The 27,500-nt window shown below is 48.3% G+C and overlaps 1 protein-coding gene across 3 annotated transcripts in view; it reads right to left on the reverse strand.

The window, feature by feature from the left end:
• slc4a10b (solute carrier family 4 member 10b) overlaps window positions 1-27,500 on the reverse strand; it is a 52,226-nt gene that overhangs the window by 2,112 nt on the left and 22,614 nt on the right. For 2 of the 3 annotated variants that reach the window (XM_077002900.1, XM_077002901.1), the window contains 23 exons: window positions 26,243-26,386; window positions 25,411-25,549; window positions 24,191-24,351; window positions 22,490-22,678; window positions 19,335-19,417; window positions 18,254-18,411; window positions 17,824-17,911; window positions 17,192-17,338; window positions 16,802-16,896; window positions 11,896-12,070; window positions 11,590-11,723; window positions 11,185-11,430; window positions 10,916-11,021; window positions 9,842-10,003; window positions 9,164-9,277; window positions 8,772-8,933; window positions 7,993-8,244; window positions 7,491-7,559; window positions 7,201-7,374; window positions 6,882-7,004; window positions 6,416-6,480; window positions 6,152-6,262; window positions 5,910-5,923 (listed from right to left, as the gene is read on the reverse strand). In XM_077002900.1, the coding sequence (XP_076859015.1) occupies window positions 5,917-5,923; window positions 6,152-6,262; window positions 6,416-6,480; window positions 6,882-7,004; window positions 7,201-7,374; window positions 7,491-7,559; window positions 7,993-8,244; window positions 8,772-8,933; window positions 9,164-9,277; window positions 9,842-10,003; window positions 10,916-11,021; window positions 11,185-11,430; window positions 11,590-11,723; window positions 11,896-12,070; window positions 16,802-16,896; window positions 17,192-17,338; window positions 17,824-17,911; window positions 18,254-18,411; window positions 19,335-19,417; window positions 22,490-22,678; window positions 24,191-24,351; window positions 25,411-25,549; window positions 26,243-26,386 (3,104 nt within the window). In that variant the 3' untranslated portion in view covers window positions 5,910-5,916. The other variant, XM_077002902.1, reaches the window with a different exon arrangement.

Consider the following 27,500-nt stretch of genomic DNA (forward strand, 5'->3'; position numbering starts at 1 on the left):
CCTCAACCACACCTCACCTCCACCTCAACCACACCTCACCCCCACCTCAACCACACCTCACCTCCACCTCAACCACACCTCAACCACACCTCACCTCCACCTCAACCACACCTCACCCCCACCTCAACCACACCTCACCTCCACCTCAACCACACCTCACCCCCACCTCAACCCCACCTCACCTCCACCTCAACCACACCTCACCCCACCTCAACCACACCTCACCTCCACCTCAACCACACCTCACCCCCACCTCAACCACACCTCACCTCCACCTCACCCCCACCTCAACCACACCTCACCTCCACCTCAACCACACCTCACCCCCACCTCAACCACACCTCACCTCCACCTCAACCACACCTCACCCCCACCTCACCTCCACCTCAACCCCTCCTCACCTCCACCTCAACCACACCTCACCTCCACCTCAACCACACCTCACCCCCACCTCAACCACACCTCACCTCCACCTCAACCACACCTCACCTCCACCTCACCCCCACCTCAACCACACCTCACCTCCACCTCAACCACACCTCACCCCCACCTCAACCACACCTCACCTCCACCTCAACCACACCTCACCTCCACCTCAACCCCACCTCACCCCCACCTCAACCCCACCTCACCTCCACCTCACCTCCACCTCAACCCCACCTCAACCCCACCTCAACCCCACCTCACCTCCACCTCACCTCCACCTCAACCCCACCTCAACCACACCTCACCTCCACCTCAACCCCACCTCAACCCCACCTCACCTCCACCTCAACCACACCTCACCTCCACCTCAACCCCACCTCAACCCCACCTCACCCCCACCTCAACCCCACCTCACCTCCACCTCAACCACACCTCACCTCCACCTCAACCACACCTCACCTCCACCTCAACCCCACCTCACCCCCACCTCAACCCCACCTCACATCCACCTCACCTCCACCTCAACCCCACCTCAACCACACCTCACCTCCACCTCAACCCCACCTCAACCCCACCTCACCCCCACCTCAACCCCACCTCACCTCCACCTCACCTCCACCTCAACCCCACCTCAACCACACCTCACCTCCACCTCAACCCCACCTCAACCACACCTCACCTCCACCTCAACCCCACCTCAACCCCACCTCACCCCCACCTCAACCCCACCTCACCTCCACCTCAACCCCACCTCACCTCCACCTCAACCACACCTCACCCCCACCTCAACCACACCTCACCTCCACCTCACCCCCACCTCAACCACACCTCACCTCCACCTCAACCACACCTCACCCCCACCTCAACCACACCTCACCTCCACCTCAACCACACCTCAACCACACCTCAACCACACCTCACCTCCACCTCAACCACACCTCACCCCCACCTCAACCACACCTCACCTCCACCTCAACCACACCTCACCCCCACCTCAACCCCACCTCACCTCCACCTCAACCACACCTCACCCCCACCTCAACCACACCTCACCTCCACCTCAACCCCACCTCAACCCCACCTCACCTCCACCTCAACCACACCTCACCTCCACCTCAACCCCACCTCAACCCCACCTCACCCCCACCTCAACCCCACCTCACCTCCACCTCAACCACACCTCACCTCCACCTCAACCACACCTCACCCCCACCTCAACCACACCTCACCTCCACCTCAACCACACCTCAACCACACCTCAACCACACCTCACCTCCACCTCAACCACACCTCACCCCCACCTCAACCACACCTCACCTCCACCTCAACCACACCTCACCCCCACCTCAACCCCACCTCACCTCCACCTCAACCACACCTCACCCCACCTCAACCACACCTCACCTCCACCTCAACCACACCTCACCCCCACCTCAACCACACCTCACCTCCACCTCACCCCCACCTCAACCACACCTCACCTCCACCTCAACCACACCTCACCCCCACCTCAACCACACCTCACCTCCACCTCAACCACACCTCACCTCCACCTCACCCCCACCTCAACCACACCTCACCTCCACCTCAACCACACCTCACCCCCACCTCAACCACACCTCACCTCTACCTCAACCACACCTCACCTCCACCTCAACCCCACCTCAACCCCACCTCACCCCCACCTCAACCCCACCTCACCTCCACCTCACCTCCACCTCAACCCCACCTCAACCCCACCTCACCTCCACCTCACCTCCACCTCAACCCCACCTCAACCCCACCTCAACCCCACCTCACCTCCACCTCACCTCCACCTCAACCCCACCTCAACCACACCTCACCTCCACCTCAACCCCACCTCACCTCCACCTCAACCACACCTCACCTCCACCTCAACCACACCTCACCCCCACCTCAACCACACCTCACCTCCACCTCAACCACACCTCAACCACACCTCAACCACACCTCACCTCCACCTCAACCACACCTCACCCCCACCTCAACCACACCTCACCTCCACCTCAACCACACCTCACCCCCACCTCAACCCCACCTCACCTCCACCTCAACCACACCTCACCCCACCTCAACCACACCTCACCTCCACCTCAACCACACCTCACCCCCACCTCAACCACACCTCACCTCCACCTCACCCCCACCTCAACCACACCTCACCTCCACCTCAACCACACCTCACCCCCACCTCAACCACACCTCACCTCCACCTCAACCACACCTCACCTCCACCTCACCCCCACCTCAACCACACCTCACCTCCACCTCAACCACACCTCACCCCCACCTCAACCACACCTCACCTCTACCTCAACCACACCTCACCTCCACCTCAACCCCACCTCAACCCCACCTCACCCCCACCTCAACCCCACCTCACCTCCACCTCACCTCCACCTCAACCCCACCTCAACCCCACCTCACCTCCACCTCACCTCCACCTCAACCCCACCTCAACCCCACCTCAACCCCACCTCACCTCCACCTCACCTCCACCTCAACCCCACCTCAACCACACCTCACCTCCACCTCAACCCCACCTCAACCCCACCTCACCTCCACCTCAACCACACCTCACCTCCACCTCAACCCCACCTCAACCCCACCTCACCCCCACCTCAACCCCACCTCACCTCCACCTCAACCACACCTCACCTCCACCTCAACCACACCTCACCTCCACCTCAACCCCACCTCACCCCCACCTCAACCCCACCTCACATCCACCTCACCTCCACCTCAACCCCACCTCAACCACACCTCACCTCCACCTCAACCCCACCTCAACCCCACCTCAACCCCACCTCACCTCCACCTCACCTCCACCTCAACCCCACCTCAACCCCACCTCACCTCCACCTCACCTCCACCTCAACCCCACCTCAACCACACCTCACCTCCACCTCAACCCCACCTCAACCCCACCTCACCTCCACCTCAACCACACCTCACCTCCACCTCAACCCCACCTCAACCCCACCTCACCCCCACCTCAACCCCACCTCACCTCCACCTCAACCACACCTCACCTCCACCTCAACCACACCTCACCTCCACCTCAACCCCACCTCACCCCCACCTCAACCCCACCTCACATCCACCTCACCTCCACCTCAACCCCACCTCAACCACACCTCACCTCCACCTCAACCCCACCTCAACCCCACCTCACCCCCACCTCAACCCCACCTCACCTCCACCTCACCTCCACCTCAACCCCACCTCAACCACACCTCACCTCCACCTCAACCCCACCTCAACCACACCTCACCTCCACCTCAACCCCACCTCAACCCCACCTCACCCCCACCTCAACCCCACCTCACCTCCACCTCAACCCCACCTCACCTCCACCTCAACCACACCTCACCCCCACCTCAACCACACCTCACCTCCACCTCACCCCCACCTCAACCACACCTCACCTCCACCTCAACCACACCTCACCCCCACCTCAACCACACCTCACCTCCACCTCAACCACACCTCAACCACACCTCAACCACACCTCACCTCCACCTCAACCACACCTCACCCCCACCTCAACCACACCTCACCTCCACCTCAACCACACCTCACCCCCACCTCAACCCCACCTCACCTCCACCTCAACCACACCTCACCCCCACCTCAACCACACCTCACCTCCACCTCAACCCCACCTCAACCCCACCTCACCTCCACCTCAACCACACCTCACCTCCACCTCAACCCCACCTCAACCCCACCTCAACCCCACCTCACCTCCACCTCAACCACACCTCACCTCCACCTCAACCACACCTCACCTCCACCTCAACCACACCTCACCCCCACCTCAACCACACCTCACCTCCACCTCAACCACACCTCACCTCCACCTCAACCACACCTCACCCCCACCTCAACCACACCTCACCCCCACCTCAACCACACCTCAACCACACCTCACCTCCACCTCAACCACACCTCACCCCCACCTCAACCCCACCTCACCTCCACCTCAACCACACCTCACCCCACCTCAACCACACCTCACCTCCACCTCAACCACACCTCACCCCCACCTCAACCACACCTCACCTCCACCTCACCCCCACCTCAACCACACCTCACCTCCACCTCAACCACACCTCACCCCCACCTCAACCACACCTCACCTCCACCTCAACCACACCTCACCCCCACCTCACCTCCACCTCAACCCCTCCTCACCTCCACCTCAACCACACCTCACCTCCACCTCAACCACACCTCACCCCCACCTCAACCACACCTCACCTCCACCTCAACCACACCTCACCTCCACCTCACCCCCACCTCAACCACACCTCACCTCCACCTCAACCACACCTCACCCCCACCTCAACCACACCTCACCTCCACCTCAACCACACCTCACCCCCACCTCACCTCCACCTCAACCACACCTCACCTCCACCTCAACCCCACCTCACCTCCACCTCAACCACACCTCACCCCCACCTCAACCACACCACACCTCCACCTCAACCACACCTCACCCCCCCCTCAACCACACCTCACCTCCACCTCAACCACACCTCACCCCCACCTCAACCACACCTCATTTCCACCTCAACCACACCTCACCCCCACCTCAACCCCACCTCACCTCCACCTCAACCACACCTCACCCCCACCTCAACCACACCTCACCTCCACCTCAACCACACCTCAACCCCACCTCACCCCCACCTCACCCCCACTTCACCTCCACCTCAACCACACCTCGGCCCCACCTCAGCCCAATCTCAGCCGCACCTCAACCCCACCTCAACCCCACGTCAGTCCCACCTCAACCCCACGTCAGCCCCACCTCGGCTCCACCTCAGCCCAATCTCAGCCCCACATCAGCCCCACCTCAACCCCACGTCAGCCCCACCTCAAACCCACCTCAACCCCACGTCAGCCCCACCTCAACCACACCTCACCTCCACGTCAGCCCCACCTCGGCCAGCATCTCTGCTGGACTCTACCCTAGGAGGATTTCCCTTCATTTTATCTTAGTTCTCATTTCCTGTACTTCCAAATGGCCGAAGACATGAATCTTAGAACGTAGGCTGTGCAGGCATGAAGGTAGTGGAGTGTTAACAGTAGCGAGTTAACCGTTAAGGCTGGCGCTGTGTGCCTGATGTTCAATTAGTAGTTTTCAGGCAACAGTCCCTAACAGTCTAAGTGATTTTAAAAATCGTATCGTGCAGACAGCACATGCTGTGTGGCCTTGGCTAATATCACTGGTGACATCATTTTTCAATGGCTGGTTGAACAGGAGTCGTTTGGACTGAATTACGCACCTTTAACAGACGCGGTATTCAAAACAAATGAAAATGCAAGCAATGTAATTTCAGTAATGAGGTTAGCAATGGTTTTGGTTAGTGTAGTATATTTCTTGCCAGCCAAAAACAAACATGTTTGTATGGTTAAGAATAACTCAGGCACATAGAGCAGGATCCACTCACCTTTAACTCAGCAACTAGACAATTGGGAAAAAGAGCATATTGAGCATGTTGAGTATTTGTAGAAAATGCAATGTTATTTATACCTATACAAAAAAAACATCAAAAAACTAAAAAATATCACTGCAACACAGTATCACGATATAAGTACTAAAAGTACTAAAACTCAAAAACTCAACCCAATGTAGAAAGAAGAAATGAATCAGTTATGTTCTTGAGGTCTGAAAACAGAGAGAAACCCAAACCTTTTTGTGGTCGGGTCACTTTTTGAGGTGTCGGAGCTGACAGTCCTCCAAGTGTTTCCAAAAGAGGCTTTAGACATTTCATCAGTAATATTTACAGATGATGGATCATCCCTTTAAACAGAGAACAACCTCAAAATCACTTCATAAACAGTATCAAAAGTAAAATGACTATAATGCAAAACAGCATCCTATATATAGTAGAAAAATAAATATGCTATGTTTGTCTGAGTCATGTCAAGTTGTGTCAGTGAAATTGGCACATACTTGTAGTGGCCCTCTAATGGCACTTGTACCACGCCTTCTTCTTCTGCCAGAATACTTTGCTCCTCCTGGCAGGAAAGAAAGAGAGAAAGAGATAGATAAAGAGAAAGAGAGAGAGAGAGATTTTAATTGCACTCTTGCCAGAGAGAGCTTCATCCACCTTTTGATCTTGTATGCAGTTTCCTGTTTCTGTACAGCATGCAAAGTTAAAAAAAATCACACATTAACTTATTAGGGAGCTGAAACAGTTTAAATCTAACTTCAAACGAAGAACTCACATCAAAGAACACAAAGGACTTTTTTACAGTGCACATTTAACATGTAAGCATCGGCACATAAAAAAGCACTGTTAATTCTGATGCTGATGTAGTCCACGGCAACAGACTGGCGAGGTCTGACGACACAGCCGACGATGTCCATCACTCGAGGAGTCTGTCACCTTGGAGACGATGTGATGTTTGGTACTCACCTCTTTCTCCGCATCCTCCAGTTTCTTCTTCTTGCTCTCAGGCATAAGGTCATCCAACCAGCTCAGCTCTCGCTTGGTGAATATAAAGTCCAGTAGTTTGCGGATGAACACCAGAGCCAGAACCTGCCCAGGGCACAGACCACTGTCAAAATGGCTCTTTTTACTATACTAGTTGGCAAGTTATATCAATCAGTTTAGCGATAACTAGCAAATGGTAAATCCAAACAACAACTGGCCCAATGGCAAACGAGAAAAACCAAAAGCGTAATTGTGTTGTGGTGCGCGTGAACGTGTGGCGAGTGGCCAGAGGGACACGCACCATCATGGGGAAGACGATGGCAGCGCGGGACGTCTTGATGACCCAGAGCAGCACCAGGCAGCTGAGCTGGATGACGGTGAACAGATGGACCTTCCGCAGGGGGACGTGCCTCAGGTAGATGAAGTCCGGCTGGTGCTTGGCAGGCATCCCGAACAGCCTCAGCCTGTCGAAAAACTGCGCACGGGAAGAGAGAGAGAGAGAGAGAGAGAGAGAGACACTCAGAGAGAGATGCCCAGACGCCCCACGTTCGTGCATACGCCAACCCACCTCCCTCCCGATCGCAGCAGTACCTGAATTCCTCGCAGCGAGGACGCTCCCATGTAGAGGAAGACTCCGTACAGCACAGGCATGGGGATGAACTGGGGAGACAAACGACAAATGAGCACGCACAACGAGACAAGCGTCTCTGCTGGGGAGACATAAGGGGAACCGTCTCCGTGGTAATTAAGAACTTAAGAACGCAGGCAATGACGTGGCACGTTTCACCTCTTGCCTAATGAAGCAATAATGCAATAATGAGGAGAAATGTTGGTGGTTTAAAGAGGCTGTTTGCCTGGCGTGCAGCGTTCACTCGCGCTGCTGTTTGGTAAAATCTATTTTAAGTGCAGGTGGCCTTGCACCACCATTCTTCACTGTTGGGTTCATTTAAGAGCCTTCTGGGTTGTTTTCGACAAAAATATCTTCACACATTTAAGGTCTGACGGATGTTCTCCTGGACATATGTCAGGTCCAGTCCTGGAAATGGAGACATTATCTCATTATGTCTGACATTATCACCCCGGGAAGAGTCACCTTGAGGACGGAGGTCATGAAGACGGAGCAGCCCATGAGGACGAAGATCATGAGGCCCGTGAAACGCTGCTCCCTGATGCCCAGGAACTTGGGCTGCTCGCCCGGGGCCGAGCTCTCCGACTCCAGCTTCAGGCTGTTGACGTGCGAGATGGAGAGAACGGTGGCGGCCACGAACCATGGCAGACCCATGAGGGAGCACACGCCCAACATCACGCTCACCACGAACAGGTCCAGGTGGTACCCGCAGCCCTTCTGCACACGCACAAACACACGTATGGCACACAACCGATCAGGAGCGAGACGCGACCAGAGGGGACAACGGCACGGCTTTAACTCTCCGTCATCTACAGCACTGCTGTTGTGAGAAAACACACATCCGTCCATATGACAATGTTTTGGTCTAAATCATCACAGAGCTTCAAGGTGATCTGCACCATGCCAATAGGGCACAGGGAGGAGTGGCAGATTTCAGTTGAAGTAAAACAAAACCAAAAGTGTTAAAAACTCACTCGCGGGGTTTTCTGGCGACAATAATGATGTTTCAATTCCAAAAACCATGAGAGGCTAAACTGCTCACTTCTTAAAGATACTGCCTAGTCATCAGGAGTTTTGTAGTCCTAAATATACCCTAATACCATTCTTGTGATTCCCCTATCTCTCCATTCCATGCTAGATTGTTAGTTTGAGACAGTAGTATAGTATAGTATAGTATAGTATAGTATAGTATAGTATATAATGGTACAACAAGTAGAGAACGCAATCACTCTCCGCTCCTGTACCTTGAGTTTGTGCTCCTTCCTGTTAATGATGACTGCAGTGATCTGCTGGTCCATGAAGATGAGGATGGTACAGAGGAGAGCAGGGATCACCGTGACAACGCACGTCCACCAGGGGTTGGGACCCAGCGGGTTGATGAACCAACCTCGGTCATCTCGGGTCGGCTACACAGAGGTTAACACAATCAAGTCCGTACAGACTCATACAACAACAAAACGACACTAGAACATTTAAGGAGGAGAAAAAAACGCTATAAACAAAGTTAAATAAATAAATGCACCATTACCAGCGTTAGCTGTTAAACAGCAGAGAAATTCACAAATCACAAGCTGCTGCTTTTAACGCTGGTACAGGGGAGAGGTCGAAGGAGCACTGTACACTGAAAGCAGCTCACCTTAAACTTGTTAGGCACCTGCAGTTTGGGTGAAGGTACCCCTATAGCATAATCCAACATGACCATGGTGAGGATCGTGAAAAACACGGCAAAGTCACTGATGACGGCCCTGACCTGGGGACAGCATGACAGCACTCAACATTTACATCACCATAAAAATAATCCATAGTAAAATGGTATTTATTTATAGAATATCATTCTACATGTGAGTATAATGACAGAAATGTATAAACCATATCCACGTAGTTATTTGACGTGGTCTGCATTTACTTCCACTAACCACTAGAGGGCATCAAAACACAACAGAAAAAAAAGATTCTCTGAGCAGCCTGGCAAGCTGCTCGTTCTGGCTTTCCCTCACACACACTCTCATACTAAGGTGGCTTGGGTGGAGGTCATTTGTAAACATCTACAACACTTCCTCTATCATTGGGGTCCCAGAAAATACTGATTGTAAAATGGGGTGTGCAGTGTAGTGCTATCATATGCGGTATGGTAGTACTGAAAACAAGGTGTGTTTGTGGTTATTGTGGTACTAAGAACAGGGTTTGGTAGTACTGAGAATAGGGTTTGTGGTCATTGTGGTATTGAGAACAGGGTTTGTGGTCATTGTGGTATTGAGAACAGGGTTTGTGGTTTTTGTAGTACTGAGAAAAGGGTTTGTGGTCATTGTGGTACCTTGGTGGGGAAGTAGCGACTGGTCTTGAACTCTTTAAGGAAGGCAGACATGGCCACAGTGGAGAAAAACAGAACAACGGACCAGAAGAGGACGTCTGGGATGTACGGCCCATGAGGGCCACACGCCGAGCCCACAAACACACCTCTCTTCTCAACACAGTCCTAAAACACAGGCCGCAGCACAGAGAAACACAGGCCAACACATCATACACACATGTCTCCTAGGGCGGTCTAATAAACAGATATATCATCTTATATCAGACATATTGAAGAGCAATGATATTTGGAATGTGCAGGGCTGTATAATGACATTGCACATCTGTTTACATATTCATAATTCCACACATTACCCATTCATTCAAAGGTATTCATTACTCTGAATACTGTAGTCAGGTTATTTACAGACTAGACTAGACTTTGTGCATTTGATTCTTTTGATACCTCATGATCAAAACTGGTCTCCTTCAAACTCCATTTGCTATCTGTCTGTCTGTCTCTCTCTCTCTTTCTCCCACTCGCTCTCCAACACACAGACAAATGCAGAATGGTGTTTATGGTATTACCGTAACAGTTCACTAAAGCAGGAGGAATATGTACAGTGTGCTTTTAGTGGTTTGGCATGGCAAATCCAGCCTAATCCAGGCCACATGCTGCTCTTAATCTCCAATTCTACTCTCTTCATCTGAGAGTAATGCCATTCACATATGAGATGTGGACTTTTTTCCATAATCCTGACTGAGTGACTATATGTGGTCAGTATGAGTGGAGATATTTTATCATTATCAAGTGACCAGATGCAATAGTCTCTTTATACTTTGCTAATCTGAAGTCATCACATGCTTCATCCATTTCCTGTTTATTCTAATCCATCTTTCATCCTGTTACAGGATATTGAGGGGCTTCTTAATGTTGAGATTGGCGCTGCTTAAAGTGACAGGTACCCTTGCACGAGATCTCCTTGGCAAGATCATTGTTGATAATGAGACATAAATGACATAAAACTCAATGTGAGAGCACTTGTGCGCTAACGTGATTCATTCAGATGAGTGTTGGATTGCGGGGGCTCAGACGGACCTCCACCTCCAGGGCCTCCCAGTAGATCTCTGCTGCTGTGATGTTGTGCTGCTCCCAGTAGCCCAGAGTGGCATTGCTGGGGTTAACTGGCTCCATACATGCACACCTACAGATGCACAGACACACAGGTGTTAAAAAGAGAAATAGGATGTTTGTGAATTTTAACAGGTTCTTCATGTTGATGGAATGTCTCCAGTGGGGATGTGTGTATGTGTGTGCATGTGTGTGTATGTGTGTGTGTGTGTGTGTGTGTGTGTGTGCACCCTCACGCGTAGGAGGTGAGTTTGTCCAGGTTGTTGTTCATGTTGATGGGGTAGGTCTCACCGAGGTGGATCAGCTTCTCCAGCGCCTCGTAGATGAAGATGATGCAGATGAGGGAGGCGAAGGCCTCCTCTGTGAAGCGGGTGATGTAGCAAACCAGCGAGCTGGCGTCCGTCGCCACCAGCAGGATGCAGAGGAAGGCGGTCCAGAGTCCGATACAGGTCCGCAGAGACAGGTAAGACAACCCGTACTCCCTGAAAAACACCTCTACAAACTCAGTGCCTCGTCAATCAGGCACCAGAGCAGTGCGGCCGCGGGTCTAAGATGTGGGATTCTGATCGCGGTTGGGGGGAAGTATGATGCAGCAATACTGAAATCTGGGTAATCTGGTTCTGTGACAAGCGGAGTCTCACTTGCAGAACTTGAATAAAATCTTCTCGAACACCAGCACAGGCCCGGTGCTGCCGAGGATGGTGAGCGGCTGGCCGGCGAACAGGGAGTAGGCAATGCCGGTCATAGACGCGCCGAACAGAGACTCGATGGCACTCTGGAGCGGAGGATCACACACGAGGGCACAGGGTCATCCACACACACACGCTCCATACACAGATGCATGTGTGCAATTGAGTACGGCTGCATGCGCGTGAACATAGAGCTGATTTAAAGTGGCCTTGTGCGTGTGTGTGCATGTGCGCGCGCGTGTGTGTGTGTGTGCGTACCACGCGGCCCTCTGTGGCCTCTCCCAGCAGGCCTCCGAAGGTGATGACGGGAGACATGCAGGCGCAGTAGAGGAAGAGGAAGGAGGCCACACACTGCAGGCTGACGGCGTCCGTGTAGTCAGACAGGTAGTGGGGCAGCTTACGCTTCACATCCAGGAAGAAACCGCCGAAGAACCTGGAGTTCACAGCACATCGTTACTCACGCAGGTCTGGACCCGTCGGACCCTGGAGCCCAACACTGGGCTCAGCCCGACAAATATCGGCTTCAGGAAAATGTCTCATAATTGATGTCTTGTAAAAGATGTACAGTATATACATATAGGGTATTCCTAAAATACCCTGTGGTTATTGGACAGTGAAACCGTTTCTTCTGTTTTGGGTTTGTACTCTAGTTCATTTGAAATAAAAAATAATGCCATGAAAGGGTGAGCTCTAATTTGCAGATGTGTTGCATATGGTGGGATCCATCTAGATCCATCTAGATCCATCTAGATCCACCTAAGGCTTCCAGCCCATTTGTATGCAAACCTTCCTATTTTTCATCTTCACACTCAATAGCAAAATAAATCTGGTTGACCACAGCGGTGAATAATCTTTCAGTCGTGAAATAGAACTACTGATCCGATCTGGTTCAGAATACAGACACTACTGTGTCATGGAAGACCGCAGATGGAGGAACACACCACCGCGGCGAAATCAAAAAATCAAAAACCTAAAGCGTTATTAGCAGCGTTAGCCTTGAGAATTGCCTGGAGTCAAATAACGATCAAAGGAGAACGTGAAAGTGCCCACAGGCCTGTAAGGGACTGGCAATCAGGCACCAGTAAGGGGTACGGGGTGTAAGGGGCGATGTGTGAAAGACCATAATCCCCCCAAACTTCTCCCAGCATAGACGTCTATGTGCTCTATTTAAAGCTCTGCTTCTGCACTTTATAGCAGTCATTGTCTCATGTGAAGTACAATGCTGGAACACAGTCAAATCCTAAGAACTGCACTACATGTGTGAAAGTAAACAAGTCATCAATGCTTAAAATAAGATCAAAATTTAAAAACAACACACGTACAATGTCCAGAATTGGTAAAAAACAAATCAAAGAAAATTCATGTGGTATGTCTGAAATTGGTAAAAAAAAAAAAAAAAAAAAAAAAACACCCACAGAACCCACAGAACACTGGTAGGTAGGTGGTAGGTCTGAAATTAATAAAAATAAATAAAAGAACAGACCACTCACACTGAATTTCTAACACAGATTCTAAAAAACCCCATAGAATACCCATGTTGAATGTTTGAGTGGTAAATGAAAACACCCACAGAACAGAATGCCTGAGACTGGTATTAAAAACCCCACACAACACTCACACTGAACGCCTGAGACTGGTATTAAAAACCCCACACAACACTCACACTGAACGCCTGAGACTGGTATTAAAAACCCCACACAACACTCACACTGAACGCCTGAGACTGGTATTAAAAACCCCACACAACACTCACACTGAACGCCTGAGACTGGTATTAAAAACCCCACACAACACTCACACTGAACGCCTGAGACTGGTATTAAAAACCCCACACAACACTCACACTGAACGCCTGAGACTGGTATTAAAAACATCACACAACACTCACACTGAACGCCTGAGACTGGTATTAAAAACATCACACAACACTCACACTGAATGCCTGAGACTGGTATTAAAAACCCCACACAACACTCACACTGAACGCCTGAGACTGGTATTAAAAACCCCACACAACACTCACACTGAACGCCTGAGACTGGTATTAAAAACCCCACACAATACTCACACTGAACGCCTGAGACTGGTATTAAAAACATCACACAACACTCACACTGAACGCCTGAGACTGGTATTAAAAACATCACACAACACTCACACTGAACGCCTGAGACTGGTATTAAAAACCCCACACAACACTCACACTGAACGCCTGAGACTGGTATTAAAAACATCACACAACACTCACACTGAACGCCTGAGACTGGTATTAAAAACCCCACACAACACTCACACTGAACGCCTGAGACTGGTATTAAAAACCGCACACAACACTCACAATGAACGCCTGAGACTGGTATTAAAAACCCCACACAACACTCACACTGAACGCTGAGACTGGTATTAAAAACCCCACACAACACTCACACTGAACGCCTGAGACTGGTATTAAAAACATCACACAACACTCACACTGAACGCCTGAGACTGGTATTAAAAACCCCACACAACACTCACACTGAACGCCTGAGACTGGTATTAAAAACCCCACACAACACTCACACTGAACGCCTGAGACTGGTATTAAAAACCCCACACAATACTCACACTGAACGCCTGAGACTGTTATTAAAAACATCACACAACACTCACACTGAACGCCTGAGACTGGTATTAAAAACCCCACACAACACTCACACTGAACGCCTGAGACTGGTATTAAAAACCCCACACAACACTCACACTGAACGCCTGAGACTGGTATTAAAAACCCCACACAACACTCACACTGAACGCCTGAGACTGGTATTAAAAACCCCACACAACACTCACACTGAACGCCTGAGACTGGTATTAAAACCCCCACACAACACTCACACTGAACGCCTGAGACTGGTATTAAAAACCCCACACAACACTCACACTGAACGCCTGAGACTGGTATTAAAAACCCCACACAATACTCACACTGAACGCCTGAGACTGGTATTAACAACATCACACAACACTCACACTGAACGCCTGAGACTGGTATTAAAAACCCCACACAACACTCACACTGAACGCCTGAGACTGGTATTAAAAACATCACACAACACTCACACTGAACGCCTGAGACTGGTATTAAAAACCCCACACAACACTCACACTGAACGCCTGAGACTGGTATTAAAAACCCCACACAATACTCACACTGAACGCCTGAGACTGGTATTAAAAACATCACACAACACTCACACTGAACGCCTGAGACTGGTATTAAAAACATCACACAACACTCACACTGAACGCCTGAGACTGGTATTAAAAACCCCACACAACACTCACACTGAACGCCTGAGACTGGTATTAAAAACATCACACAACACTCACACTGAACGCCTGAGACTGGTATTAAAAACCCCACACAACACTCACACTGAACGCCTGAGACTGGTATTAAAAACCGCACACAACACTCACAATGAACGCCTGAGACTGGTATTAAAAACCCCACACAACACTCACACTGAACGCTGAGACTGGTATTAAAAACCCCACACAACACTCACACTGAACGCCTGAGACTGGTATTAAAAACATCACACAACACTCACACTGAACGCCTGAGACTGGTATTAAAAACCCCACACAACACTCACACTGAACGCCTGAGACTGGTATTAAAAACCCCACACAACACTCACACTGAACGCCTGAGACTGGTATTAAAAACCCCACACAACACTCACACTGAACGCCTGAGACTGGTATTAAAAACCCCACACAACACTCACACTGAACGCCTGAGACTGGTATTAAAAACCCCACACAACACTCACACTGAACGCCTGAGACTGGTATTAAAACCCCCACACAACACTCACACTGAACGCCTGAGACTGGTATTAAAAACCCCACACAACACTCACACTGAACGCCTGAGACTGGTATTAAAAACCCCACACAATACTCACACTGAACGCCTGAGACTGGTATTAACAACATCACACAACACTCACACTGAACGCCTGAGACTGGTATTAAAAACCCCACACAACACTCACACTGAACGCCTGAGACTGGTATTAAAAACATCACACAACACTCACACCGAATGCCTGAGACTGGTATTAAAAACCCCACACAACACTCACACTGAACGCCTGAGACTGGTATTAAAAACCCCACACAACACTCACACTGAACGCCTGAGACTGGTATTAAAAACCCCACACAACACTCACACTGAACGCCTGAGACTGGTATTAAAAACCCCACACAACACTCACACTGAACGCCTGAGACTGGTATTAAATACTGGACAGGATGCTCACAGTATGCAACAAAAAATGTGTTGTGCTGAAGTTCTCATTTGCATATTGCTGCCTTCTGCCATATCAATATTGCAAAGGACAATAATAATGCAGTGAGCAATAGTGGTTAACAAATGGTGCACTGTGTGACCCTAACACCTGTCAAGCATCAGCAAGACTCTGAACACCTACTAGAAAACATCAGCCTGTGAGTATATTTTACAGAATATCTGCATAGTCCACTCTGGACCAAATAAAATAACTTCTAAGGTAAAATCTAACAAACTGAATCTTAGTCCACACCAGAGCTTTATTTCATAATAGGAAATCTAATATCAGCTACTGAGGCAGCCATCTTAGAACAGTATGATTAAAGTCAGTGTGAAGTACATTGATGGACACTCTAGCCCCTGTCCGTAGCTGATTAGTATCATGTCAGGATCTAATCGGGTTCAAATTATTTTATATGGGGCGTCATTGAACATGTGATAGCTGCTAAAGTCCGAGAGAAAAGAGATTTTCTAGAACAGAAGGGGGCTGTTGTTATGAGAGGAGAGAAAGTTGCAGTAAGTTGTGAAAACTGTCACTCATGGGGGGAGTGTCTGTGACCAAATGTCAGTTGTGGCGTCTGTCCAGTTCATTTCAAAGTTGTGAAACTGGATTTCAATGCCGTGGCATTTGGTTATGTACAGTAAACAGCGCATAAACTACCAGCGTTTCTACTTTTCTCCGTAAAATAGTTTGGGCTTGAACTTTAGCACCCGCTCACCCTCACTTAAATGTACACACACACACAAACAAACACACACACACACACACACACACACACACACACACACACACGCACACACACACACGTCCAAACCGACCTCCCAGTGCGCTGCAGCTCAGGGCCCCCGTGCCCCCCGTGTTCCGCAGCCTCTGCCAGCTCGCCGTTGGGGACAGCAGGGATTTTTCTCTTCTCCTGTTTATCACACACACACACACACACACACACACACACACACACACACACACACACACACACACACACACACACACACACACACAGCGAGAGCACTCGTGTCAGCTCTGTCTCTTCCAGCTCGGAATATCAAAGAATTGGAGAGAAACAAGGCCCTGGTCATGAGCAATGGCAGCGTCCCCAGAGAACAGGGGAAACGCTCTCCTCTATTACACTCACACACACAAGTGCTCACACACACAAGTCAGGCCTGGTTGTGTTGAAAGATGCTGCTAGCAGAGCCGCGTCTGCTCACCTGAGAGGGGACACTCTTCGGAGGCTCGATTCTGATGGACGGGTCCCATTCCCCCGGCGGCAGTACCGTTACTTGGTCGAGGAACTCGTCGATTCCTGCCACCAGATCGTTGCGGTCCTTGGCTTTGTACGCGACATCATGAAAAACCTGCGAACGACATCTGTAGTTTCGTTCTCTGCTCGATTATATTTGTTTTAACAAGTGAAGTCTATCAATGCAAATCAAAACTGCTGGCAAAAGTGCATATTAGAATAGTTCTCAACAGTGGCGTCATCACTGTGTCGCCTTAGCAACAGGGTAACTAAGCACAAGGCTAACAAGTGGTATTCTAACTACTTAGCTGGTGTTTGCATGCTATTAAAAGTGTACCCAAAAATCATCCTAACATCTTGAGACAAGAGTGAGGGAATCTACACAGATGTTAAAGCCTTCTGGTTTCTGGAGTCTGTACCAAACCGCTCCAGTCTCACGGAAACATCTTTTATCACTGCTGATGCAACAATCCTAAAGTGCCTTTAAATGTCTTTAAAAGTCATGTTTATAACTGATCCATAAAAGCCATAATACACAGATTTCATAGGTTATTTCACAGGTTATTTAAAACAAATCAATCATCAAGATGTGTGCCTGACCTCATCAGTCATCAGGGTTGCTATGGACCTGCCAATCTCGTGGTATTGTGCCCCTTTACCCAGAGGCCCCAGCAGAATGAAGAGGAACCTAGCAGACAATAAAATAAAATCGGTCTTGCTCATACTTCGTGCAAATCCAGAATGAGACTCCTGTGTCTCCTGTGTTCTGCAGTGAGACTCCTGGCTTGTTTCCAACCACATAAGTCATAATCTGCATGATCTAAAACACATAGCCTATGCTTTAGAAAAAATATTAGTCATTTAAGTGTGGTAGAAGGACTCTCAAACTGTGTGGCAGGACAGAAGAGTGTCCAACTTACAATTTATGGGCATGAAGCTACGTTGTGTTGTGAGTTCGATTTACATCTTATCTTAGAAATGAAAGGTTATATTCAGAGGACAAAGGTTAGGAGACTTTTTGATTGCTGACCTTGTGGTTATGGGGACTTCTGCCAGACCACTGAGAAGGACAGCAGGAGAGAGACGTACAAAAGCCACCACAGGCTTCTCCAAGAACTCCAGCTCTCCAACCAGAATATTGGAGGCCTCAGCCCCAGCAGGAATCTTCTTCATGAAGTGGAGGTCTATCTGCAGTAACACCAACACACATTGTGCAGTGATCACAAACCTATCTGTGGTTCCTGCTGTTTCCATTTCTGCTGTCCTTGTCTAAAATTATGCTTGAGTGTGACTGTTGAACAAAGCCACAAAAGTGTCATATTTGCACCAAAACAGAAGTAGATTTATCAGAATTCATTCACAAACTGTTACTGTGAGAATTGATTCATTTCCATTTGGAAATTACAGGCACAAATGCAAACAAGTATGTGTTTGTATTACATTTTGTACGAAATTAAAAGTATGACATGGCCCACACATGGTCTACTATTCGAGAAGTGAAAAGAGGATCCTCCGTAATTTTCTTTTATATGAAGAAATTTTATGTTTCTTCATATAAGAGAAGATTACGTAGAGATTATGTATAATCTGCAATCCAGCATGTTACATAATGTTGGATACAACACTGACCTCTTGTGTGTGTGTGTGTGTGTGTGTGTGTGTGTGTGTGTGTATCCCTTAGGCTGAGTGCCAACAAACCATGAGAACCAGGTTTGGTAATCTATGATTCTCCAGCATGGCGAATCAGAATAAGGAATATTGAATTACATAACACACCTTTACGTATGATTTTATAACAAACAGAAAACATCAAATAAAAAGTTTCTCTATGAAAACGACTGAGATATTCAACCCTGGTCCAGTTTTCACCACAGTGTTCTCTCACATGAGAAGCAACTCGGCTGCTGACAGTAATACAGATGAGGCGCTCTATTTTCCCAAGTTTGCAATGCCCTCAAGACTTGGTACCTTACAGCTGCAAGTAATAACAGCCCATCCAACCGTGACTGCAGCCCAGAAATACAGTAAGGCGTGCAAAGTATCAGTGTCAGCACTGAAAGACAAACAGTTTGTATGTTCTGTGATTTGTGATTTCATTGACTTCATCATACCTTACTGAAGTCCACGGAGCTGTTCTCCCTGCTGACCTCTGGCTTGAGCTCAGGGCCACTGGGCTGGGCCAAGGTGGTCTGGCCTGCGCACACAATGGCAACACGAGACAAGAGTGAGGCGATCAGGCTCCGGCTGCTGTGGGGAAACCCTCCCGCATCTAAGGCTGAAGCAATCGAACGGCACCCTGCCAAGGAAGCTCCACCAGAGTGCTTCTCAGCGTCTCAAGGTTATGGTGATGCAATTTGGTAATGAATAGAGCTTTATTAATGCAGACGGCAGATCGAGGATAGATGGAGGGAGAGGCAGAGACAAAGACAGAGAGAGATACAGCCAGAGACACAAACACAAAGAGAGAGAACGGTACAAAAATAGACAGAGAGACAGACAGAGAGATGTAGAGGCAGGAGAGAGAGAGGCACGTAGGGAGCCGATGCTCTGCTGATGTGTAATAAACAGTTTGCTGGTTTAGTGGCGGGAGAGTCTGCCCCAATAACACAGGGGCAGACGGGTATGTGTGCAGTTAATGTGCAATGGCAATCTGTGTGATTTTGTAGAGGCCATCGGATTTCACCTACACCCCCACTCCTTCTCTTACCCCACCAGCATGACAATGGAAAGATACAAACATGAAATTAGCCACAGAGCTAGGACAGAGTAAGAATCAAGACTTGGCTATATGTGGACTGACACTAATTTCAGTGTTTGAGTCACTAATAAGCAGTGATAATACGCATTCTCAGTATACTAACCGAAGCAAGACAACCCAGGAATAATGAGAGGGGTTCTCTTATTCTGTCCGGAAGGACAGCTTTAGCATTGTGCTACGATAGCAGCTTTAGCTAGCACTAATTACCCACGAGGCACCACCAAACCTCATTAGCATGTAGAGAGAGTGGCTGTGCGTGTGTCCTACACAGCTCGAGTGGATGTCTGTTTACTGTGGCCTTGGTTTGCCGTCTCTGTGCAAGTTTGGGCGAATACTCTGCATGAATTAGTGCACTGGTGATGCGTGGAGTGTTTCAGCAGTTTGGAACAGGACACACAAAAAAATAACTGAGAAGGGAAGGCAAGAGTGGCTAAGAGGGGTTTGGTGCTCCTCGTGTGCTCCTACGTACGAAGAACAAGGGACTTCCTAAACATAACCTTCTGAAAGGTGGCCAAAGGGTGAAGATAGCGCTTGGTTCTGCTAAAGATAAGAGTGTAAATGATTGAATAAAGCAACATCCTTTATATGCATTCCAAGTCAGTCATCACTTCTTTAATATCAGGTAGGTATGTTGCTTTCTTAACATTCAGAAGCTACCGGGGAGGGACACACATATAGCTGCCTTGTGACAACAGCTGTTGTAAAAAGTGCTATTCAAATAATGATAATTCAATAATAGAAACACCAGATGTAATTGTGATAATTTAAAAAGCCTTGATTCTTATATCGTGTTGAAACCCACACCTATACACACACCACTACTCCAAAACACTAATCAGAAGTAGAACTTTCCAACAATAGAACAAAATTACATATTTTTGTATCACAGGATCTCAGCTTTGCCAGATTCTAGTTCAATAAGATGACTACCTCCTAAAATGTATTCCTCTAATGATTATAAGACTTAAATATTACATGACCAATATAGAATCTTCCTCTCGAGTTTGCCTCCTCTTCTCTTGCTCTCTGTACGCCACAGTTCCTCACTAGCAGAAAGTGACACAGCCTGATGAGTCACTGTCTCTTGGTCTCCCCCCCAACAGCAGGATAGTCTGTATACAGCCCATTCTCCCAACTGTTCAACACATTAGTGGGCCTGTTCTCCTTGAAACCCAGTCAATATTCCCACTTGATCCCACAACAACAGACAACAGCATTCCAAGGAGAACTGAAACTGCTGATGTGTGTCTATATGGTGTTTCAATCCTTTCTGTGGTCCATCCCCAGAATATTTGTTTGTTTAATCTGAACCTTTATTTGCATTTCATTTATATTTATATTCTGATTTAATCTATAATGTCGATGCAACTGAGCGAAACAACCACCTTCTCCAGTTATGTTTTAGGAAGAGCTAGAGGACTAAGAGTCCAAGTTGCCTGGGTCCAGAGAGTGGGGGGGTGGTGGGATGTGTGTGTGGGCTGGCTGGGTGGAGGTGGTGGATGAATCGGGGAGTGGAGTGGAGACAGGGGCCCTGGAAGAGCAGCACCGGGGCCAGCACAGGGGGCAGGACCACGCCTGCCTGCTCCTCCCATCGGAGGTCAGTGAAGCCCAAAGAGAAGACCTTAGGGCTGAACAGAAAGATGAGTCGCCTGCCGTACACACACACACACACACACACACACACACACACACACACACACACACACACACACAAACATACACACACACATACACAAAAACAAACACAAGAAGGAAGGAGGAGACACTGGTGATACGCTGACAGTGAGTATTAAACAGAGACAGTGTTATGGACGTGATGCGTGTGCACGGAGTGGCGTAAAAGAGAGCTCACACATACAAACAAGCAGCAGTAACCCTCATCTTCCAAGATCAAGACGGCCCTCGAGTCACATTAGGGAAAGGATGCTGTTAATGGCCATTCTCGTAAAAATCATAGAAGCACAAGTGAAAGAACCAAAAATGTAATCAAATGTGTCCACCTACACTCACGTATTCAGTGTGTTATCCCATCATGAGTGGTTGAGAGGGGTATTAGGTAACACCCATCATAAAGTGAACTTAAGGCAATGTTCTAAAACACTGAACCTGATACCGTCATTTCTATCAGAATGATAATGAGACTGCTTTACATTTTCAGTTTCTTCTTGTACATCTGGATGCGTCTAAATTACTTTAACCTTGTTGTAACTACTACAGAATTCTGTTAAAATCCATCCTAACACAGCATAATCTTAAGCATATGTCGAAACGAAAGTATTAACATCTGATACACTGTATGTAGGAGGCCCATAGCTATCACACTGCCTGACTGCCACGACCTCTCCTAACACAAGCAGCACAGGCACTAGCTGACAGAGTAAATGCCATAATCTACATAGCAGAGCACACTGTGAAAAATAATGCTTAAAATAACATTAAACGTCACGGGGGCAGGAAAACTGCATCCATTCTCCATGCGGAATCGCGTCTCTCCAGGATGGAGCCTACCGTTCTTGTCCATGGAGTTGGGTTCGGACTGCTTCTTGCCGATGTCGGCGAAGGAACGCACGATGGGGATGCGGTTGGCCAGTTTCTTCTGATTCTGGTGGTGGTGTTGTTTGAGCAGGGCCTCACGCACCTTCATCCTTAGCTCCTCACCAAGGTCCGACAAGGCTTCCTGCTGGTCCAGCACCATGTCTGAAAGAGAACCCAGAACCCAACTCAGGGTTGCGAATAAAAGAGTCCAGTCAGCCAAAGAGGGCCCACCTCTTATCATATACATGCTTTAATGAGGCTTGAGTTGACTGTGGTTTACTAAGTGGACCACTGTCAAGACGGCAGTACCACTGACATGGGATGGTGTGATAGAATAAGAGTATCAGACACAGCAGTGCTGCTCAGGTTTTTACACACACACACACACACAAAAACCAGTTTACATTCTCTTTGGCAGACATGACTGGAGTTTACTGTAATGCGTATGAGGGCTAATCCATTTGAGCAGCCCTTTTGTATGTTCTGCTGCACACGCTGACTAATCCTTTAAACCACAGCTAGTCAGATCTCTTATGCCCACTGTCTATACTCTCTGTGGTTTATAGTCCCTAACAATTGTTTGTCCAGATGCTGAATCTTACTAACCAGACCAAAGAAAAAAATATATGGCTGGTGTGTTCCAAATTTATCCTTATGTGCACCAGCAAGACATCAATAATTAACATATCTATTATATATGGAATAATAAATTGCTTGATTAATGCTAAACAGAGCGATACTGAGCGATACTGATGTGCTCTGTAAAAGACTAGAAAGTGCTAAGTATTTAGGGGAACAGTGAACAGGTATGTTAACTACTGCAGAACTACATGACTACAGAACTTAAGCTTTCTCTCCTGTTTATTTCAGCTGTTTGGGGACAAAAATATTCAAAGAATAGAATACTGTCATGTCTGCGTGCTCACAGGAGCAGAGGTGTCAATTCCAGGTTCAGAAAGTAAAAGTCCTCACCAGGATTTTGCTCAAGCTTGCTAGATTTTCTAATTAGTGCAATCCAGGTAAAATTAGTGAAATCAACACAATCCAGGGAGCCTGAGCAAAATTCTGGTGAGGACTTTTACTTTCTGAACCTGGAATTGACACTTCTGCACAGGAGGATCTTTTTTGGGTACTGTTACTGGTTTTATGTTCACTTTTCTCAAAGAGAGGCAGTGACACTCTCTACTGAGGCACTCTAGACTTCATTGGAGTATAGAACCTTAAATACTGTGATGATAATGACCTCATCCAATATTAAAACTCCATGTTTTCAACACCATCGTGTCATGGCCAAGTCAGGCAGAAGTTAGCAAGAACCGCACCACTGATTGTAGGAGCTAGAATACTATGTTTAGGTTTACCATAAGAAGCTTTAAACCCTGGTAACATATGAACTAGAAGACATTTTTGAAGAAATCATCCACTTAATGACAAATAAAAAAGGCGATTTTGCACACATATGGTTATCAGTTAATTAACTGTTTACCATGCAATTGACACAGTGAAGCTCATCAGAACAGATCGTTGATGATAACACTGCTAACAGCATTACTTGCACCATCTATGAGAGAGTTCACTCTTAAGTGTGAATGAAAAACACGTGCGCGCACACACACAGACACACACAGACAGACACACACACACACACACACACACACACACACACACACACACCTGCAATCTCCTCCAGAGAGCCAGCCCTCATGTCGAGCAGCACGGTGCCATTGAGGATGCAGCTGCGGAGCTCAAACAGGCTGTGGAGAGAGAGCGTGGCCACGTAGGGTTTACTCCACCTCTCCCCTCCATCCTCCACGTCCTCCTCGAACTTCAGCCACCTGCAGAGAAGGAGGGAGATGGAGGGAGAAAGAGAGAGACCGAAAAGAGACGGAAACGGGACTGTGTTTGATAGTCTGGAGCACTCAGGAACACGTGATCTGTGCACGGCAGGTGAGGTTGACACAGAGATGCATTTTTTTTCGATTGTAAAAATAATCTTTCTTTCTTTCTTCATCGCTTTCTTTCCATCAGTGCCTCTCGATTTAATAACTGTGCATAACTGACTGTGTTTCAGAGAGGGCGATGAAACAGCCGTGATTACATTGTGACAGATGACCCTCAGCATGGAGGAGAGGAGACCAACCCTCGTGGCCTTCAACATCTGTTAGCCCCGCCCACACGGCTGCAGCCTTTATTACTGACGCATATTACTGACGCTTTAGTTAGCCACAACCCCTACCCACTGCCTGTTATTATTCACACACACACATACACATACACACACGCATATACATGCACGCTTCTTCATATAAGAGCACATGAACTCATTTCTCTTAAATCTGATACATAAGCCAGCACTCACTCTCCTAAGCATGGCCCACGTCTCTGTACGGTTCACAACATGGCTTCCTCAGAAATATATATTACATAATGTCAACATTAGAAGAACACACACAGTCAGGAGGTATTCAAATGAATTTTCAATCATAACTGTCTGGTGTTATATTCATGTTTGGTTGATATGTAAGGAGCACAGAGGTTCATTTAAACCAAATAAAAGCATGTATTAAATCATCTTTTCGATACTGCCTCATCCAGAAATTGGCTATAATTCAACAGATTCATCAGATCTGCAGTGCAACATTCAGCATGACTTTATAAGAAACATGTCCACTAGACTTTAGAAACATGTCCACTAGACTTTAGAAACATGTCCACTACATTTGGGAATTTCACACCCTGGCTTTTACTGCAGACAACTGAACCACCTCTACCAATACAGACAAAGCCATGAAGGCAGCACTGAGTTTACTGTCGAATGATCACATGACTGCCTCGAGGCTTCTCATTGGCTAAGGCATGGTTATGCAAGATATGTAGTGGGTGTGGCATGTTACCGGGCAGCCTCTCTCCACTCAGCATCCTCCCCATCTCGCAGGCAGATTTCATCCAGCTCGGTGAAGAGGTCATGTGGAATGTGTTCTTCATCATCGTCTTCGGTTCCCAGAAGGAACTGGACTCTTTGGGAAGGTGTGTCTGCCAGAGAGTGCATGCTTTAGCGGAGTAGCAGTGTGTTACTGGTAGCACCGTCATTAATGCGAAAAACGTCAGTGTTTTGCACCGCAAAACGTTAATTCACATAGCTGACATGGTATCTGACAATGTGACAGTTTCATTACATAAAGCAGTGAAGCTTTGGTTTCTGTTTCTTTCCGGTACGGGCAGAAATGGCTTAAATAAAGGAATCGTTTGATCAGAAAATGGACCTGTATGGTCTTTTAGATCTAAGTAAATCATATGCAATTATCTTCAGTCTATGGTGAGATCACAAAGCCTGACTCCATCTGTCATTCTGCTCCATGCGCAAACGGCAGTGTGTCTGCGCAGGACGCCTGCGTGGATGTAGGGTGGCACATGCACTGACTGGGCACAGTCACTGGAGCCCTGCAGGAGGACAGGCAGGCTGAGTGACTCACAGCCGTGCGGTGGCTGCCGGTACCAACACTGAGTCCAACAAGCAGGTTCCTTCAAATTCACAGTGAAGGCTACAGGAGGAACACTGGAGGACAAGGACAAGGAGAGAGAGAGAGAGAGAGAGAGAGAGATAGAGAGAGAGAGGGGGGGAGAGAGGGAGGGAGAGAGAGCAAGAGACAGACAGAGAAACAGCGAAGAGGGAATAACAATAGTAGGGAAATAGGAGGAATGAGAGGAGGAGGAGGGGAGCGTTACCGTAGGAGGGGGATTCTCGGCCGTCTCCCACTCCCGAGTCTATCTCCCTGCTCCTCTTCCTGTGCCGGTGGCTGTGGTGACGATGGCGGCGGTGTGACCGGCGCCCCAGAGGGACGTGCACCCCAATGTACAGAGTCCTGTGACCTGTGTGTGCAGAGAAAGACCGCACTGAGTACTGGCAGAACACCACTGATCTGCAAACCTTATTGAAACCACATGATGATATTAACACTGAAATACCTCAACTGATTGTATTATTTTCCTTAAATTAAGCAATGTGGTAAAGTGCCTCCCCACCACACACACACACACACACACACACACACACACACACACACACACACACTGCATGCACACAACAATGAAAATTCCCACAGGTCAACCCCAGAGGTCAAACCCACCTCAGTAAAAGAGCCCAGAATCTGTGGACATGTTAGAAAAGTACTTTCAACCAGGTAGTAATTCGCCTGAGCAGCTGACAGACTGATTACAAACACACCTCTATATACTGTATGCTAGCTCCATAGCGCCACCTCAGTTCAACTATTACTCGTAGGTCACTAATAGTTCTTCACAATATGCGGTGGTGCTAAAGCAGCTGTCAAACATACATTCAGAGTAATTTACCAACCAATTATAAACATTTATATGGATGTAAATGCATGCTTCCCTTGTCCATACAGTACACGTACTTGATTTTGTAATTAAAATATGTCCTAATACTGAGTTGGGCTATATTTGATGGGAAACACAACTGGAAATGTAAACCGACTCCATATCGATAGAGATTGCTGACGGTAAAGTACCAGCACAACTCCACAGAACACCGGGTTTAGACACAGCCAGACTGTGGGCACTTAGCACTTTGCCCAATCACACTTTTCTTTAACTCTACCTCAGACGGGGTAGGTGTGAAGTGGGTAGACACGAACAGTCTGGGCTATTTATACTGTGGCGTTATAAACGTTATAAAGCTGTAAATAACGGCGTGGACGACGCGCTAAAGCAGACTGACCCGCAGTTACAGAAGGCCACGCCCACAAGCTCACACAGGCCCTGATTGGCTGCCGGTTAGGTCACCGTTAAGGAAGCGCTAAAGCGCTCCAGTGCCAGTAATACTGTAGCTTACATTCATGAAAGCACAGCAATCAGCATCTTATTGCATGGAATATGAATCCACAAAAGTGACACTATTGATTTTCTTGCATGTACACATTATGGTGAATGTTTTTCACGTATGTGTATTTTGTTGGTACCA

Source organism: Brachyhypopomus gauderio, chromosome 4, assembly GCF_052324685.1.
Source record: "Brachyhypopomus gauderio isolate BG-103 chromosome 4, BGAUD_0.2, whole genome shotgun sequence".
In the NCBI taxonomy this organism is placed as follows: Eukaryota; Metazoa; Chordata; class Actinopteri; order Gymnotiformes; family Hypopomidae; genus Brachyhypopomus; species Brachyhypopomus gauderio.